General features: G+C 50.3%; 1 protein-coding gene across 6 annotated transcripts in view; it reads right to left on the reverse strand.

Moving 5' to 3' along the window:
* Positions 1-18,862, reverse strand: part of CUX1 (cut like homeobox 1) — a 362,384-nt gene that overhangs the window by 21,004 nt on the left and 322,518 nt on the right. The window contains exons 22-24 of one of the 6 annotated variants that reach the window (XM_069486408.1): positions 17,653-17,841; positions 12,428-12,692; positions 7,176-7,854 (exon numbers count right to left, since the gene is read on the reverse strand). The exons of the other annotated variants lie outside the window; for them this stretch is intronic. Coding sequence (XP_069342509.1) covers positions 7,176-7,854; positions 12,428-12,692; positions 17,653-17,841 — 1,133 coding nt within the window. Of the gene's footprint in view, positions 1-7,175; positions 7,855-12,427; positions 12,693-17,652; positions 17,842-18,862 lie in introns of those variants that run through there. 6 annotated transcript variants of the gene reach the window in all.

The raw sequence follows: 18,862 nt of genomic DNA on the forward strand, positions 1-18,862 counted from the left end.
GCAGAGGACAGCAACCACTGGAGTGATAGCAAAAAGCATTTATAACAACAACAACAACACAACACAACAATACACTCCTGATAAGTACTTAAATGATTAACCTAATAATAAATAGAAGAGGATAGAAATAATTTTTTTTTTTCCCTCAAGGAAACATCCTTTTATAATTATCCTCATGCACACTGGCAGGTCAGTAGCAGTCAGTCCATCTCAACGAGACAAGGTTAAGTGCTGGAAGGGACGGCTGTGGTCTCAGACACTCGGGAAGGGTCTCAGCTGCGGAATCACGAACCCTCGCCACCCTGCCGCACCGGGCCAGCGCTCCCGGCCGGAGCCCGTGGCCCCTGCACGCCCAGCTCAGTGGGCAGCAACAGGCAGGCTGGGAGGCTGAGGGGAGGGTGGGGGCGGCCTGTTTTCCCTTCGGTTCATGAACAAACGGAACTACAGTGAACATACTCATCCACAACCTGAATCGTCCTGGTCTAAAGCTTACTTTGAGTTCATTTGGTGTGCAATACGTTATCTTTTAAAAATGAAGAAAAATGATTTCTATTGCACAGAGCTTTTACACATAGTCATCCATTTAAGTGCTTTCTGTTTAAAGCAAACTACAAAAAAAAAAAAAAAAAAAGGAAGAAAAGGAGGAAAAAGGAATTTATAAAACAAAAGCAGCTCCGCGCCACTTCAATGCGTCTTGCTGAATGGTGTCTGGTTTCACCAACGGAAGTCCCAAGGCTTCCGCACACACTGTGCTTCTGATTATTTCCATAGGGTTGTAGCCGCGACATTGGGATATAAGGCACCTTTCCTTTCTGATCACAGAAAGCTTGATACATAGCATACAGCATATTTTGTGGTAGAAATTAAAGCCTAAACACTACAGAAATTACAGTAACGCAGACTACACTTCTTAACAATTATTGAATAAACTAAAATGATCCATGAAAAGGAACTCAAAGGCATTTTAAAAGTTTAATAACAGGGGGATGGGGAAGTGCACATTTATGCATAGCCTCACGTCTTTCTCTCACCAGCCTTTTTTCAGGATTTTTTTCGCCTACAATGCCCAACTTTTAAAGTTAGCATTTTGGAGTAGACTAGGCGCTTTGGAAATGTCTTGTTAAAGCTAAATGTCACTTCATCCAAAAAGGAAAACTCGAGATGATGCCACTGACGGCGTGGACACGGTCGGTATCTTTGGAGGGGAGGTGGCGGTGGGTGAGGCCGGGGCAGGAGGGGCGGTTCCTGGGAGTGGGGTGCACAGGACAAAGTCGCATTTCCTTCTACCCCGCTGGCCAGGGATGAGGTGCACAGGCCGTCAGGGCTTGTGGGGTGAGGAAGACTCCGGGCTGGGGCTCAGTTCACATTTGGCTTCCTGTACCCCACACTCCGTCTTCTGTCCTGACGGACCCCGAGGATTCTGGCCTTAGCTTCCAGCCCATCTCTAAGGGTTTCACAGCCTGGATCTTTTTTAATTTTATTGGGAACTCGTGTTCCCTTTCCCCCAGTGGTTTTCATCTACAAAAAAAGCAAAACCTGAAGGGACTGGAAATAGAATCGTCAGACTGGAGCACCCTCCTAGCACGCAAGTGTGCCGGCCAAACCGGCACCGGACGCGCTGGGAGATGAAACCATGTCACTTTAGAGTCCCAGGCCGCTACCTCACCACTTAGGGCACGAGCCCTGCCCTGGTGGTCACAAAGGTTTCCTTAATGTTGTCGAGGCCCAAATGAAACTGCAGAAGCGCTGGCAGGGATTTCTAAATGTGAGCTTTTCCTGGTAGATGCCCAAGCACACGATGACAGCACAGATCCTCAGGATGCCACTTCCACATTGTCTCCCTCAGGAGAACACTTTGGCCACCAGAGTGGGTGGACCCGTGTCCAACCAGCAGCCCTGGGAGCTGGTTTTCTGCAGCACTGGATGGAAACTGGCCATGTTCTTCTGGGGAGAAAGGGTCATGTGACTGCAGGCTGGGCCTGCAGGCTGGAGAGAGCCATCTACCCCTTTCTGTCCTTGAGATATTTGATGTTTGCAAAGGTGAGCTTCCAGCGAAGCCGAAATCATGACCCCCAGTGCCAGACACAATTGACACTAGACAGCTACATCATCCCCCAGTGCCAGGTAGGATCTTGGGGACGCGTCCTCATGTGGCCACGCTGGGGCAGCCCAGGGCGAGGAAAATGGCTGTGATAGATCTTAACAGCTGAGCAGGAAAGCAAAGGCAGACCAAAGTCAAGGCCCTCTGAGGCCTGAGACCACCTCCCTGCTTGCAAAGGAAACAGCTGCTGGAGCTTTAGGAACAGGTGGAAGTCAAGAGAAAAATCCATGTGCCTCGCAGAGCACAGCTGTCTGTCCATGTTGTGCTTACAGAAGAGACAAAAGCCTGCCCACCAGGCCAAGAGATGCTCACGTGTGCCATGCGGTACCTCTCCCACCCAACCCTGAGCCCACGTGCCTCAAAGCTCTGTGGGGTGTGGTTCTGAGTGACATCACATGGCAAGCACAGGCCAGTGAGGTAGAAGGGGATGATGAGAAGTGTGAAGATGAGGGAGGGCATCCAAGGAGGGATGGGGCCCCCCCCGAGGCGTGGCGGGAGCCAAGCCTCCAGCCTAAAGTACCGTAGCTAACAGCTCACCCTGCACAGCTGGCCTGGAGGCCCCAGAACGCTGGGCCTTGGAAGGACTGAGGGCAGACTTAGGATTTTACTGGCCTGCCGAGAAGTGCACGTCATAGTGCATTTAAGGCAAAGGCCATTGTCCCTCAGCTCAAGATCCAGTAAGTCACTATCACCACTTTACTTTGTGCTAATCCCCGAGGGACATGTGTGTATTTCCCCTGGCCCTGCTGCTATTCTTCAGTGAGATCTGTTTTTCTAAAATCAGAGGAATGAGAAACATTGCATAGAGTGTCAACAGAGTTCATCAATCACCCCTGTATAAAAGGACGTGAGTTCAGGAGAAACAAAGAAATCCAGTCCAACTTCAGTCAGGAAGGCACCTGCCTGCGACTGAGCTCATCTGGTGACTCCTGTTCCCATCTCTCTTCGGGCATAACTGTGACACATGGTCTTAGGATCGTTAGCCACTTCTCCGGATTACAGCACGACCTGCTTCCTGCTCAGTTTTCTCGCGAGCTGCATGCCTGACCTTAACACTGGCCAAGGCGGCAGACGGGGTGTGCGAGAGCTTGCCATCTGGTCCTGGGGGGTGGCCACAGAGAGAGCACAGAGGAACACTTAGCCCAGAGCTCTGTCACACTCTGGGCCTTGACCACCAACCAGCAGACCTGCACAGCCACGTCAGACAGGATGGTTTTTAAGTGGAAAAGAAACAAAGACGCCGACAGGAAGGAAACCGGGCAGGGAGGCATTTGTGCTTTGGAAGGACAAGGGAACTGTCCCAGGGAGGCTGGGAACTGTTATCTTTGCCTCAATTACTTTCATAGACAGAGCAGTGGGGTTTGATAGCTGTCCTATGAGTCATGATCCTGGCATTTCTCGGAGACTTCTCCCAAGCCTGCATCCTGCCCTGATCCTGTCCCTGCAGACCCTGCCCTGGAGATGTCCAAAGCCACCTCATGGGGTCATGCTCCTCAGGCAGGGCGGCGAGGAGAACAGAGTTGAGCTACAATGGCCTTGATGAGCCTTTCTAAAAAGAGATCTGGTGAACAGAAACCACAGACATCTTGACGGATCCAGAAGTTCAAGAGGGGAGGTCACCTGGGAGCTAGGTGGGGACAGAAGACTCTCTTTCCTGGGGTGGAAGTCAGTGGGCCACAGGTCTAGGACAGGACCCACACACCTGCCACCTCGGATACCACAAATGAACGTGGGTAGGAACCAAGGGCCAAGAGGCTAAATGTGAACACTGATTTTATGCTGAGCCTCCACTTAGCCTGCTAAGTAATGGCAAAAACCTTAAGTTATGAACACTGCCTCCAATTAACAAAAAGAAGCCATTTCAAATGGTATAATGGAGCTTGTAATTAAGTGTTAGTGTTTTATATGGAACCGTTTCCCCCAGGGGAGAGGTACAAATCAGCTTTTTAAACTGATAGAGCGTAAAGAGGAGGAGGGTCGGCTGCCTGCTACTGCTTGGAACGCCAGCCAGCGGAAGGGAGACCACACCAAGAGGACACTGTTCAAGGCACTTGAATATTGCTTATCAAGATGAAAGATTAACCCTTAGACTCAGACTGAGGGGCCCAAAGAGGAGGGGGTGCGCCCCCCTCCACAGGTTGCTGTGTTATTTAGTGGCAGCTCTTAGAAGTATTACAGACAGTGCTAGCTTAACACAAAAGATTGTAAGGTTTGGATCTCAAAAGAAAAATAAATAATAGAGGAAAAAATACAATCACAGAACTGCAAGCAAAATTTAACCAACTGATTGTATCGAGCACCCAGATGTAAGTCTGGCAAAAAAGACAGAATGGAAATCAACAATAACCTAGTTAAAAATCAAAATTAAAAATAAAAATAAAAAAAATAAAAATAACAAAAATGACTAAATTGCTTGGAAGGGCCAAAGTGGCTGTTTTAGACTGTTACTATTTGGCCACTAGGATGGAGAAATCTGTTTTTTTCAATTTCCTCGGATTTAACACCTTTGTAAATAACAGTCATGCCTTTGAAACTAAAACACTAGCCTACTATTTCCTGTTAACTCCCTGCTTTTCATTCTAACGAAAATTAGATGATATTTAGAGATTCATCACACATGATGACAAAAGTCCCTCGAGGTTTTCGTGGAGAGGACACCACAGTTCTGTCGGCGGCTCTGCTTCTCACTGTCCTAAGGGTCACTGATGCAAACTCACTCTTCTGAATGCACCTGAATTGAGCCAGATGTGGATCCATTTCCCCTTAAGCTCCTCCATTTTGAATTCTCTCCTCACTGAACCGATTTCAAGTTCAGAAATGATGCAACCATCAAAAGACAAACAAACGGCCTGCCTCCCAGCCTCCTAGAGCCTTCTGAAAACTTCTCATTCATGAAAAGGCATTGTCTTTAGTGTAGTGACTCTTAAAATTTGTGAAAACTTGAACTAAGTGCTGCAGTTGCAGGTTAAAAGACTGTAAATGAAATACATAATCTCTAAAACATCATGCAAGAAATGTGGTTGCACATCTTACAGTCAAAGTCCTACAAGTTAATTAATAACAAGCACACTGAGGTGTAATAGCGGGAGCATACCTTTAAAATTATAACTCCCTCCCACCCCCCCAAATCAAAAAAAGTAATATTAATTAAACTTAAGAAATAATGAATGCACCATTAAAATGTCATCCAAAGATGTTGACCTAAGACAAAGGTTTCAATGATACACAATACGGTCAAAAAGTTTTCAATCAGTAATATACAGTATGACAACTACATCTTGTAAATTATACCCAATACTGCCGGCAGTCTATCCCTCTAAAGAATATTTGCCCCTTTCATCCCTTCCTAACAATCAGATAATAAAATACAGCACCTATAAATAAGCAAAAAAAAAAATATATATATATATACCGAAATCATCTATTGTTAGTTTAAAGATATGGCAATAAAGGAGTCTAAATTAGCAAACTTGTAGAAGCCATAACTGATAAAACAGCTTATTGAAAAAAGGTGGCAGTAATGCACTCTATGTGTGCACAGGTACTTAAGAAAATACACAGACGTATAAAATTGCACACACACACACACGCACGCACACACTCATCCACCTCTATTCTCACGCATATACACATAGACAACAGGAGGAATCAGAGACAAGTTAGACTTCTGATTTGTACTTAGACTGCCTTAAACTGTGCATAAAAGAACTTTCTAAGAGGTGAACTGGATGCAGGGCAAATGGTCTGGCATGGAAGTGAAGAGCATCAACGATCTGGTGTGAGTTTGGGCCATCTCTACAGGGGTGGGAGCAGAGCCCAGAGTGCCACGTTCTCTCTTCTGCAGGGAAGGGAGCTTCCCACGAGTTCAACAGGGTCATCAGTGCTTGTGGTGGGAAGAAAGGGGAAGAGAGAGTGCGCAAGAGCCCTGCCCAGGCCCAGGGAGCATCTTCCCTGGGGGGGCTCAGTCCATCGGGTGCCCAGAAGAGTGGTGTGAGGTGGGGTGCCTTCTGTGCCCAGGAAAGACTCGTAGACCGCTGTCTACACAGAACTGCCCGCTGTGTCCTTGCTGGCCTACTCTTTCCTTTCTTTCAATGCTCACACATGTGCAGACGCATGGACACAGACAGACACCATAAATTAAACAAAATGAACAGGTACATGCTACAGTTCTAACTTGTCTCCTAAACCTCCGAGATATGAGGTCTGATCAGCGTGCTCTGCGGTTAGAGGTTAAAAAGCAGATTATAAAATACCTAGATTCGGATCTTTTCTTTTTGTCCTGATTTGGCCTAGAATGGAGTGTATTAAACAAACTCTGGTCAGCAAAAGCCCAGAGTCAGTTAAAGCTATGGATCAATGTGCACTACATGTCAGGATTCTATTCACGTACAAGAAAACACTACATCAGCTACCACAAAATCAGATATTTTCCTGATGTGACTTTTCTTTTTGTTAAAAAATATGTGGAGTAAATGTGTTTTATTTTAATTCAAAGTTTCAAACGAGAAGATTCTTTTCTTGAAAATATTTAGGAATCCAAACTAGTGTGTTTAGAGTCGGTTTGACTGTGCAATCTCTTAGTGGCAACTGAACAGCTACAAAAACTTTCTTTTTTAATTTTTCTGAAAAATCCCCCCCCCTTTTTCCTGGTTTAAGAAGATAATAGTGTATTATCGCTCTGAAGCCATTAGATGGCAGATAAAAAGCCCCCTTTTAATATGTGGGTTTGACTTTTTTTTTTTTTTTTTTTTAAAGCCCACACGAAAGAGGAGGGCGCAAGGCAAAGCTGTAAGAGTTATTCCAGAACCTGTGGAAATCACTTAGGGCAATAAAAAAAACACTTCAGGGTACAAAAAAGCTCGACTACACATTTCCGTTTTCTTCCTTGAAAACACGACATAGATTGGGCTTAATGCTCCTTTGTTTTCTATATGCACCTTGGCCTATGGCGATTTTGCCCTGTGGCCCGCAGGGCTAAGTGCGCAAACTCGGTCCCGGCCGCGGAGTCGGCGCCCGCCCGGCCCGGCTCGGCCCGACTCGGCCCGGCCCGGCCGGCGGGGCGGGCGGCGCCCTCTCAGAACTCCCATTCGATGGGCTCCTCCCGGCTGGCGGCCTTCTCCAGGCGGTGGATTATGCTGTTCAAGTTCGCGGCCTTCTTCTTCCTCAGGGGGTTGTCTCGCGAGTCCCTGGCGCCCGCCGCCTCGGGCAGGCCGAAGAGGCTCTGCAGGGAGCTGGGCCTGCGGGCGGCCGCGGGCGCGCTGGTGCTTGGCAAGGCGGAACTCCTCGGGGCGCCGGCCCGGGCCGCGCCGGGGCCCTCCCCGGGCGGGGCGGCTGAGGTAGCGGCGTCCTCCCCGGCCGCGGGCGCGGCGGGGTTTGGCAGGGGCCCCGGGCCGTCGGCGGGGCCCTCGGGCAGCGGCCGGGGCCGGCCCTCCTCGTCCGCGTCGTCCGGACCCGGGGTCCCCGAGGGCGGCGGCTCGGCCTTCTCCGCGGGCCGCGGCGCCTCCTCCCGCTGCGCCTCGGCCGGTCCTCCCTGAGACTTGGCGGCGGCCGCGGGGCCGCCCGGCTCCTCGGCGTCGGCGGCGGCGCCCGGGCCTTCGGCGGCCTCCACGCCGGCCTCCACGCCGTCGCAGCTGTCGCCCTCCGAGCTGGGCGCTGCCCGGCTGCTCCGGGCCGACGGCGAGTCGCTGGCGCCGGCCTGGCCCTGGCTCCCGGCTTGAATTTCTTCAATGAACAGTTCTCTGCGGATCCGGGACCTACGAGACAGAAGTGGCGAGAACCCGTGAGGTGGCCGCTGCGCACCGGCGGGCAAGGGGCCCCTTCCCTCCGCCGCACGCTTGTGCTCACACTCCCGCCGCAGCCTGGAAGCCCCTCTGCACGCCCCTCGACCGACCCTGCAGCCGCGTAAGCTGTTCTTGGAAGGCCATTCCCCTCTTCTCCACTAGGACAAAGCGCCAGCGGCATTCACTGAATGGCACATTTCCTCCATCCCATCCCATCCCGCCTCCAGCTAGACTGTGAAAGGCCGACTCCCATTTATTCTTTGCACACTGGGCCTAGCATGGTGCCTGGTATACAGTAATAAGTGCTAGCTGAATTCATAAATGAAGCTGCTTGATAACCACTGTGTCCTCATCAGGACTTCTTAGAGAGAACCGATGATTGAACAGTGGCCAAAGTGACAAATCTTCAGCTTCCAGCCCTGAGCCACAGAAGTCAGGGGCTTGTGGTCCAGGCTGGGGTGGGAATCCACCAGATTGTGTATTTTCAAGCAGTTCCCTCCTCTGAAGGGAGAAGACCAGGGAAGGGTCACTTGATCAAGCAGGCAGGAGACCAAATATGTGCTTTGACACGTCAAGTGGGTTTTAATGCAGCCGAGTTCAGCCTACAGTGGAAAATGTGCTCCAGTACTTTGCTGGGACACTGTACTTAACAGAGCCTTCCCCATTGTGAAGCTATTAGTGTCACCATCAAACGGCTCTTGTAAAGTTTGCTCCAAAGTTTCTGCTCTCATCATGTGAAGAGTACTAAGGCTCAATCCCACCTCTCTCTGTTTCTTCCTTAGGGCTGAAAAAGCCCCTGAGAACATGCAGACCATTAATGGGAAAGCATCTTCAGGTGAATTAGCACCAGCGCCAGGCCCAGTGTCTTGCAGAAAGTCCTGGGGTAAGCAAACCATTTTCTGCAGTACGTATAACTCAAAAGTTTTCTGAGAGCCCACTCTTTGCCAGGTCCTGTGCTGGCTGTGGGGACTCCCCTGGGGAGAATACTGCTGCAGTTTAGTCTATGACCTAGACCAGGTTAGCAGAACTCTGGGGGTGGTGGTTAATCTGTTGCATAGTTATTTGCTTCCTGCATAGAGTGAGTTCCAGTCCTTGTCCTGAAGATTTTTGAGCTCTGGTTCAGAAAGATGAGGTGCTGAGAAGGCCCCTAGAAATTCCCAGGGGTAGCATAAGACTTTCCTTCTCTGGGGCTTTGGGAGCCTGGGAAATGGCAGCTCCCATGAACAGCTTCCTGGACACTATGCTTCTATGCCCCTGGGCAGCAAGAATGCCAGTTGGAGTGAACCCAGTCCAGCCCACCCCGGTTGGGGAGGTGGGAGGCTAAATAGGTAGTTAAGGTTTGGTCCTCGTCAGGCCCAGAACAGAGTACAGGCTTTTTGGAACCAGCCAAACCTGGTTTAGAAACCTGGCTTTGCCACTTACTAGCTGTGCAACTTGGACAAGTTAACCTTTTTGAGCTTCAGTTTTCTTATTTGAAGAATGTAGAGAACAGTATCTTCCTTGCCAAGATGTTATTAAGATAAAAGGCTAAATGTATAATATAGGGTACAAAGTGACACCGAAAAAAGGGGTCACTCTCCTTCCTATCCTTCTGTTGTGTGTGTGCTGTGATAAGCAATAAAGCTGAGGAAAAGGGCTGGGTTGGGAAGGGACACCTTAAGGCCTGGGACAGGGATTTCTACACTTGCCAGCGTAGTTGATGTGAGCAGCAGTTGTCTGTAAAATGGGGCCATCAGCTGCCGAATGGAGAATTTTATAAGATGACACATTTATAAAATTCTTGGCTCAGTGCCTGGCCAATACTGTGTGCTCAACAGATAGGAGACATCATCCCTCTTAGCCTAGATTTGTCTCCATGTTCAAAAGGAATACTATCTTCTGGTTTAGAAAGATGAGGTACCAGGAGCACTTCTGGATTTTAGGCAAGTCACTCAAGGCTCACAGAATGCCATGGCTTTTAGGGCTCAGAAGAGTTTCTGCTGGGTGAACCAGTTCTTCCAGGAGACCAGCGTCCTGTGGCGTGATGTTCTGTTACCCCTGGCTGCATTCCTGAGCAAATGGTCAGCCTGAGATACTTCTAATTCCCTTAAGATGAAAGCATAAGAGGAAGTAAAGCTTTATGTTTTTGATGGGGGCAAAAATTGACCCCAGGTTTTATTCCCTGAAGGTTCCAGTGGGGCAAGAGAAAATAAAACCAACTTTTCCTGTTTAACCCCAGAGGAAAGAATGTAAAAAACTGCCTTCTCAGATAGGAATTTAACAAATCCAGTGCATGGGTGCTGAGTGGTGAGTGTTAGTCCTTGTAGGAAGCTCTGTGGGGTATCAGGGCAAGTTGGTTTGTACTAAGCATTTAATGGAAGAACTAAAACCAGGGAGACAGCGCTCAGTTTGAATCTCCGTTCTGCGCTTGACCTGTTGGGTGACCTTAGGCAAGTGACTTCAATTCTCTGAACTTTATGCCAATTCTAAGTGACCTGATGCTCACTTCTCCTTCAACTTGTTTTGTGGCTTATAAACTTCTTCTCTAGTTCAATCCTTCCTTCAAGAGCCTGCTCATTTTCTACCTCTTCCATATTTTTCTAGATGTCTGCAGCTGAAATTAATCTCTGTCTTTGGTTTTCCTGTTAGCCCAGCCTGCTTTGTTGTGGAGTTATTTTTGAAAGAAAGCCTTTATTGAGCATCTACTCTGGACGTGGACCTGGGCTCATTTAATAAGTTTTGAGGTCCTACTGCTATTCTTCCTTTCTCCCCCCCGCCCCCAACCTTTGCCAGGGGTGAATTTTGCTTGGGTTACATGCACCAAAGTCATCTCCACAGTGACCATACCATGTGACAAGCATTACCATGGCTGTCAGGAGACCAGCAAGACAAGTGTCAGTAGCTAAGAAGCCCCAGGGAGTGTGTTCTAGCCAGGAGACAGTGACTGCCACTCAAATGAGGTAGGGGTGGGGGTCGGGGGTATGGGTGCCTGGGGAAAAAGGTGTCCCCAGCAGGGCCAGGGGAAATGTTTTTGGGGACATTTTGTATAACTGGTAGCACCTATGTTCAGATACTCAGTAATCTAGAGCTACACACATTAAAACGGACATAACTTTCAGGAAACTTGAAAGTGCACATTCTAATGCACTTTTGTGTCTAGAAAGTGAAAATGGGATTGCATAACTCCTGGCGAGGAGAAACTCCAGTAAACCTCTGCCCACGTTTCCATTCATTCTCCTTCATTTCACTGATTACTCTTGAAGCTTCCCTCCATGTACAGGGAGCTCCATTATTCTCACTGCTGGCCTTCCTCTGCCTCTGTTTTTATCAGATTGGTAGATCTGGGATGAATAAGCCAGTCGTGCTCAGCTCCTGGACTTTCTCTGTCCCCGTGGGAGTCAACACATGGGGAGGCCTCCCTGGGGCCAGTCTGCCATCATGGGGAGGTGCCTGGTTCTGGAGTTTGGGTAGCAGGTCTACTCAGCTCTCACGCTAAGCTGCCTCTCCTCACTTCACCTTTATTGGCAATAAAGGTGTGATTTTAGCTTCCTTCTAATATTTTAAAATTTTCTAATTTATTCAGAACCTGGGTGGTTTATTGGGTCCCTTCAGAAACTCCAGTAGAACTTATGGATGAGGGAGGGCCCAGCCAGAGGCACAACTCCCCTCTCCATGGGCTACTTGTGTGTACTGTCACCTTGGTTTAGCCAGAAGCACCTACCTCAACTTCACTAAGCCCTAAAGAAAACTATGTTCTGGTGAGAAGCAGCAACTGAGGCATTAATTTGGGAATTTCCATCAGGCTACTGGCATTCTTGGTTTCTGACAGTCGGGAGTATGGTTATAGCTGTGACCAACAATTCATTGTCCTTCAGAGGAATTCCATTATCTACTCCAGACGTTTCTTCCCAGTCCGCTTTGGTCTACCAGGAGGGCACCGGGCCTTTACCTGCTTAGGCAAGTTACTCAGTCCCTCTGAGTTTTATATTTTCCATGTGTAGAATGAACATAATGCCGTATCCCTTCTACAGTTGTGAGGAGCAAGTGATACAACATTGTTTAAAACACTTGAGATCTAAGAGATGCTCAAGAAATCTTCATTAACTCATGAACTTTCCCAAAAGAAAGGGTCTTAAATGATTTATTTAACTACAGAACTAATCAAACTGATTTGGAAGGTGATACTGTAAAAGACCCCAAGAAACAAACAAAAAAAATCACTAGGAAATAAATGTTCACTACTGGGAACTACAAATGCCTACACTCTCCCTTATTAAATGGTGCAACCAAAAGGTGACTTTTTTTCCTGGTCCCGGCGGATGTGCATTGTCTCTAACTACGTGATGGTGACTGGAAGGGATTTGGCTCTACATCTTTGGAGGCAAAAACTCCAATGAAACAACACGAAGAACCAATGAAACGACCAAACCCCTGGCTCTCAGTCCCCAGAGCATCATTCCCGTGCGCCATGGGTGGCCCCTCTCCTCAGTACAGACCAGCCCCTTCCGAGGGCTGACCCGCTGCTCTCTTGGAGCTGGGCCTTCCTGGGCTGAGGGCAAGGCCGTACCTGTAGTTGTGGAACCAGTTGATGACGGTGCTGGTTTTCAGGTTGAGCTGGGTGGCGAGGTCTTCGATGGTTTTTGGTGATGGGTATGGCTTTTGCTGATACGCTCGTTTCAGGGCTTCTTTTTCTTCGGGAGCCAGCACCACTCGGGGTTTCTTCAGCTGGTGCTGGGGCTGGGGGCTGGCGCCCTGGCTGTAGTCAGTGCCGACGGAGGGGGGCTCGCAGGGCTGGCTGTCACTGACTGAGCTGTGCCGCCGCTTCATGTAGGCTGGGGAGGGAGAGACGTCAGACTGAGGTCAAGGCCCGGCTGTGAGACCAGCCCAAATCCCCGATCCCCACTAGCATGACAGCACAGTGTTGCCTGTAGTGACCTTTGTGTAGAGAATCTCAGAACACTTGGACTAGAACCATTCCGTCACCTAGCACAAGCTCACCGAGGACCTGGTCTGATGGAATGTGAGGTCCCCACGTGTCCCTGCACAACCTAACAGTTCAATGGGGGACGCAGAGAAGTATTCAGACGATGCCCACGGTAGAAAGCAATAGGGGAGGCTGGGCACGGTGGCTCATGCCTGTAATCCTAGCACTCTGGGAGGCTGAGGTGGAAGGATCGCTTGAGGTCAGGAGTTCGAGACCAGCCTGAGCAAGAGCGAGACCCTGTCTCTACTAAAAAAAATAGAAAGAAATTAGTTGGACAACTAAAAATATATAGAAAAAATTAGCCAGGCATGGTGTGCATGCCTGTAGTCCCAGCTACTCGGGAGGCTGAGGCAGTGGGATTGCTTGAGCCCAGGAGTTTGAGGTTGCTGTGAGCTAGGCTGAGGCTACAGCACTCTAGCCCAGGCAGCAGAGCAAGACTCTGTCTCAAAAAAAATAAAAAATAAAAAACATAAAAGAAAGCAATAGGGGAAAGGCCAACAGGGAGGCTACAGAGGCTCAGAGGGGAGGCGGATTGAGGGAGGGTCCCTGAGGGAGGATACTCAACTTGGCCTGGGGAGGGGGCTGGTGAGTCTTCCCAGAAGAGATGAGGTTTAAACTAAACCTTGAAGGATGAGGGCGAGTTAACCAGAAAAAACAGGCAACGAGGTAGAAGATGGCAAGAGGCTGTTTAGAAAGTGGGAACAGCATGTGGAGGCCAGAGGCACAGAACAGCATGGTTAAAGTGTGCACGTGTGTGTGCACGTGTGTGCACGTGTGCACAGAGTGGGGTAGTGGTAGGAGCTGTTGCCAGACATGAAGCGGGAGAGACAGGCAGAGCCAGGGCAGGACAAAAAGCAATGGAATAAATGGAAAGATTTTATTCAAGGAGCTCAGGAGCAGGGTCTGGGCTAGAGAGAGGAATGTGGGAACCACTAGGATAGAAACTGAAGTCGATGATAGACGGGAAGCCGGGAAAACACCAGCACACCGTGATCCCAGGGAGAAGCAGCCACGAAGCCTCCAGAGAGATGGGAAGAACACAGGGAACGACGTCACAGAAGGGATGAGTGAGTCTCGGGGGGCCGGTGGCCAACAGAAAGGAGAGTGAAGAGGACCCAGGAAGTCCTTTGGATTTCAGCTGGAGACTGGGAGACCTGAGAGTACAGACCCAGGCTGCGGCAGGCTGGGAGTGAATGGGAGGTGAGGAAGTGATGGCGAGTGTGACGCCTAACTGTAGAAGAAAAGCAAGAGACAGGATGGTTTCTAGAAGGGAAATCCTGGGTGGGTTTTAAAGACAAGAGAGCTGGATAGGTCGGCGGGTCTTCTGAGTGGGCATGAAAATCCCCCTGGATGGGGCAGGACGTGGGGTATGGAGGAAGGCAGTGACCCCAGGGCCTAAGTCTCAGGACAAACAGAGAGTGACCAGGGGGCTGGCTGGAGATGAGGAGGGGTGGGGAAGTGGCTGGAGCAGGACACAGGGCTTGGGAAGCACGTGGCCGGCCTGGAGGGACAGAAGAACGCCTGAGGCCTGGGCTGGCAGTCTGTCTCTGTGCTGGGGAGTGAGGGGTGAGGGGACGCCGTGGAGGCAGAGACAGGCTGGGAGTCTCAGCGTGTGGGGCCTGCCGCTCGAGCTGCGCCCGGGGGGACCGGTGAGCCAGGGCAGGAGAATGCTGGGTCTCAGGTTCTGGGGTGCTCAGTGCCGCGCCTGCTCCTCTCTGCTGTGTGCAGCGACTGCCAGCTGTGCTTCCAGTGAAAAGCCACTCTGGCTTCCTTAGGAAATGAATCATTCATATGGATCTTTCTAGTGAGCCAGTTTGGAATATGGTCTGAAAATTCTTTCAAAGTTCTTATAACTGATAGAAGATGAGAAATATTATTTCCTTCAAATGGCGTGTCATAGAGCAGCAGCGTCATCAGCAACAGCTGCAGCTGACAGTTATCATTTAGTCCTGAAGAAACTGAAGCTCAGAGAGGTTAAATGATTCACCTAAGGTCACACAGCCAGTAAGTGAGGGAACTGAGGTCTGCTGTCAGTCTGCTGAGGGCAGTGCAGCCTGCCCTGCCAGATGGTGGCTGGTCCGCCTATGCCCGCCCACCCTGCTGGGCTGCAGCTGTGAACATGCACTGAGACAGCGTCTGTGGGAGCCACAGCAAGCTAAGGAGACACAGCAGCAGCACTCACATGTCAAGGGAGAAGACTACTGATTGCCAGCGTGCACCTGTAGCCTCCAGGGCCAAGGCACTGGTGTGTGTGTGTATGTGTGTGTGTGTGTTTGTCCATCCATGTGTACACCCATGTGTTTGCGCAGAGATTGGTTCAAGGGCCATCTCATGAAAGGAACAGAAAAATGGAGGGCAGACTAAGGTAGAGAAGAAGGTTTATAAGAAAGAAAGAAGTAAGGGCAGGAATAAGAGATAAAGGACGAGAGCGAACGGGAGAAGAAACAGAAGCTCTGGGGGGAGCAGGAAGCGCAGTGTACACATGGCCCACACGGTCTGGATGACCTCTTGCTGCATTTTTAACCTAGGCTAGACTGGAGGGGCATAATTTATGTTACAGGAATACAAATTATTTTAAAAACTCTCATTTACTGAGCACTTATGTGTGCAGTTGTTATACTAAGTACCTTTTTCTAGTCCTCCCAACCCGGAGAAGTTACTATTACTATCCTCATTTTACAGATGAAATAACTTAGGTGAGGGAGTTATTTAAGTAACTGGCCATTTTATCATTAGAAGTAGGCAACAGCTGAGAAGCTAAGTCTTCTTCACAGAAAACTAACACAGCATCCTGAGAGGCCAGGAAGGAACGACCGTGCAGTGCTGGGGATTCCTTCCAGTCCCTCCTGCTGCCGCGCACGGGCACCGGTCGTCACATCTGACAGGCCGGGTTGGGCCAGGGACCAGCTCCTGGGAACACCCCCACTAGCGGACAGAAGGCAGTGCCTTCCCTTTGGGGACCTTGGCGGAAACAGTAACTCTTTTGTAACACAAGGTGGCGCCCAGAGCCCATGTGGGGGGCAGAGTGGAGGCCTGGGAGGTCCCTGAAGATGGATTTGGGGGACTGAGTCCATTTTTCTGGCCTGGGACGAGAAATACACCAGGGAGTGGTAAAGTCAGGGCTGCCTCCCTCCTGACGCCCAGGTGCCGAGGGCGGCAGCCCCACCAGGCTTAAAGGGGCAGGGCTGCCTCTTGAGAGAGCGTGGGAGACGTTTAAAGTGCTCGGGCGAGTACTGACAATGGTGGAAACTCAGCAGTGGATACACTGGGTTCATGACACTTTTGTTTATGTTTAAAATTTCCCATAGTAAGAAGGTGAAAAATCTTTTCGGGGCTGATGTGGCACCAGGCCTCTGAAGCTTGCAGCACTGCCTGGAGCTGCCCAGGAGGCATGGCCTGTGTCAGACCCATAGTCTCCAGGGCAGGCCAGGGCCCTTTGGAGCAGCTCTCAAGGGGCGGAAGGCCACCGCCTGGGCCCATCGCCAGTGGGCAGCAGCAGTGCCCTTGGATCCCCGTGTGGCAGGCTCTCAGAACAAAGGCAGCAGCTTTGAGTCAGACAGCCCTGAGTTCTGCTCCCTACTTACACCAGCTGCTGGAATCAGGGAGGTTCCATGAGTGCCTGAACCTCACCGTTACCAGATAATGACATTGACATGGGGATACAGTCGTGTGGACTGAGTGGTCTCAGTACAGTGCCTGGCAAGTAGCAAGTACAGTACCCAGAAAATGCCAGTCTCCATTATTACATAAGGGCCCAGGCCCACAGGTTCCTGGAGGAGATGTCAGAGACTCTTGCTCCTTCTCCAGCCCTTTCCTGGCTGGGTGAGACCAGTGATGGTCAGCTGGAACCTCCTGGTGACCTGAGAAGACTGGCTTAGCTACCCTGTGGGTGGGGCCAGGCGGAGCCAGCCAGGTGCTTGTGACGCCTTAGTTAAGGGCCTCTGCTTCAGCTGATCAAAGGGGGTGGCACAGCTTCTTAGGGTCAGGCTAGCAGCTGTGTCCAGTCTCCACACCTAAGGGATTCAGTTCAGCTGCCCAGTGAACTCATAGCACTGCAGGTGACCCCAGGTCTGTGGGCCCCCCGAGGGATAGACTCACTGAGGACCAGCACTAGGAACTGCAAACATGAGGCAGAGCGGACTCAGCTTTCCACCACCAAGGCGCTGCCCCTCTGGGTTTTTTCCTATGTTGCAGTCTACGGGCTGCAAGAAGAATGCTAATCGACATTCAAGGTGGCATTTGGATGCATTTGGAGTCATTCCTCTGGGGAGGCTGTACCTCTAGAGGCTAGAAAATAACGGCAAGGGAGAGATCCGTTCTGGCAGGAATTTGCTCTGCCACTTTCCATGCTGGGTGACCTTGGTGGAGGCACCTAACCTCTCTGAACCTAAGTTTCCCGATCTACAAAATGCATTTCTTAATTCTCTCTCTGATAAGATAACACATGAGAGCCTCTAGCACATGGTACATATGCAGTGAATGTCGTAATACCCCACCCAGCCACCCACAAGACAAAAGATAGCAACCAAATGAACCGCCACCCAGTGCCGTGCTGCACTCCCCTTGGTTAAAAGCTCTCCCAATGCTAAAAAAAATCTTTAGATTCAGGCTGCCGGAAGGAAAACGTTACAGATCTTCCCGGTCCTCTTAGGTACTCATTAGCTGATGACTGTCAAAACATCTTTTGTCCTGTCTGACTGTCCTTGGTCATGGGTCAGTCCCTCCTCAGCTGTGCGTGAAGGATTGAAAAGAAACAGCCTGTTTGTAAATGAGAAAGCAGCTTGTAGGGCAGAGTGGGGAGAAGGTACCTTTCTTCTCCATCCGTTTCATGTCCATCAGCTTCTCCACATTGTTGGGGTCATTCAGCCACAGCTGCATCCGGACAAAGGGCTCCCGTCCCTTCAGACTGAGCTTATGCCAGGGCTTCGGGCGGGCAAGGAGGTCAGAGACGGAGCCTTGGGTGAGCCCTAAGATGGTCTCCCCAAATAAGCGCTGACCTAGAGAGAAAACAGAACGGAGAGAGGGGTGTCACCAAGAGCCAGGGATCTGATACAAGAATGTCAAGGTTAAAATCAGACACAGGAGTTTAAAGGCCCAGAGTCAGGCTAGCTGGGTCCTGGCTTAGAGCAAGCACTGGGCACAAACAGTCCTTCAACCAGACTTCTACCAAATTTCACTGGCAAGGGAGCTGGTACTGCTCTTGCATGCTGCTTATACACAACAAACCATGTTTCTCTCCAAAGCCTTTAGGCTTTGGGTGAACCGAGACCTGGATACACTTGTAGCATTTCTCAGAGGCCGTAAAATCCCTAAACCCAAGCTCCGGAGGCCAAGTAGCAATGGGAGACCTTTCTTGTACAACCGCGAACCAGGGGGCTGTCTGCATCTCCTTTCACAATTAGCAAGGTCATCAGGTCTTGCTGAGAAAACAGGGCACTTGACCCAGGGTCACAGCAGGAAGGAGGAGGAGAGGGCGCCCCTCAGCTCTGTGTTTTTGAAAGGCAGGCCACTGCCAATTCGCGTGCTGCAAGCTTCAGAGGCCTGGGGCCACATCACCCCCCAGAAGATTTTTCATCTGCTCCTGCAGTCTAAGCTGCCTTTGCTAAATGTGGCTCAAAGTGGATCAAAACCCCTTCCCTGATAAGCTTTTCTTCTCCCAGGCAGGGGGGGCAGCCGGCTTCACAGGCTGACCAGAGGGCATTTCGCGCTGGAGAGCACAGCAGCACGAAGTTGGCCATGTTTGTCAGGGGCTTAAAAAGAAAGGTTCACTTCCCCGAGAGCCATTCAGCTGCCAGTTAAGAGGGCCGCCACGTTTAAAGATACAAATTAGACTCAGTTATAACCTGACTGACCTGACGGGAGAACAAGCTAGAATAAGCAGGACTTACTAGGTGGAAACAGAGGTTGGGATCAGAGAGGCCAGCGTTTGGTCCCACAAAGCGCACAGAACATGGAAACCCCGGCTGGGGAGCACCTCGCCCCCACAGTGGCAGGGGGACCAGTGGACTGGCCTGTTCC

Source organism: Eulemur rufifrons, chromosome 14 (assembly GCF_041146395.1).
Source record: "Eulemur rufifrons isolate Redbay chromosome 14, OSU_ERuf_1, whole genome shotgun sequence".
In the NCBI taxonomy this organism is placed as follows: domain Eukaryota; kingdom Metazoa; phylum Chordata; class Mammalia; order Primates; family Lemuridae; genus Eulemur; species Eulemur rufifrons.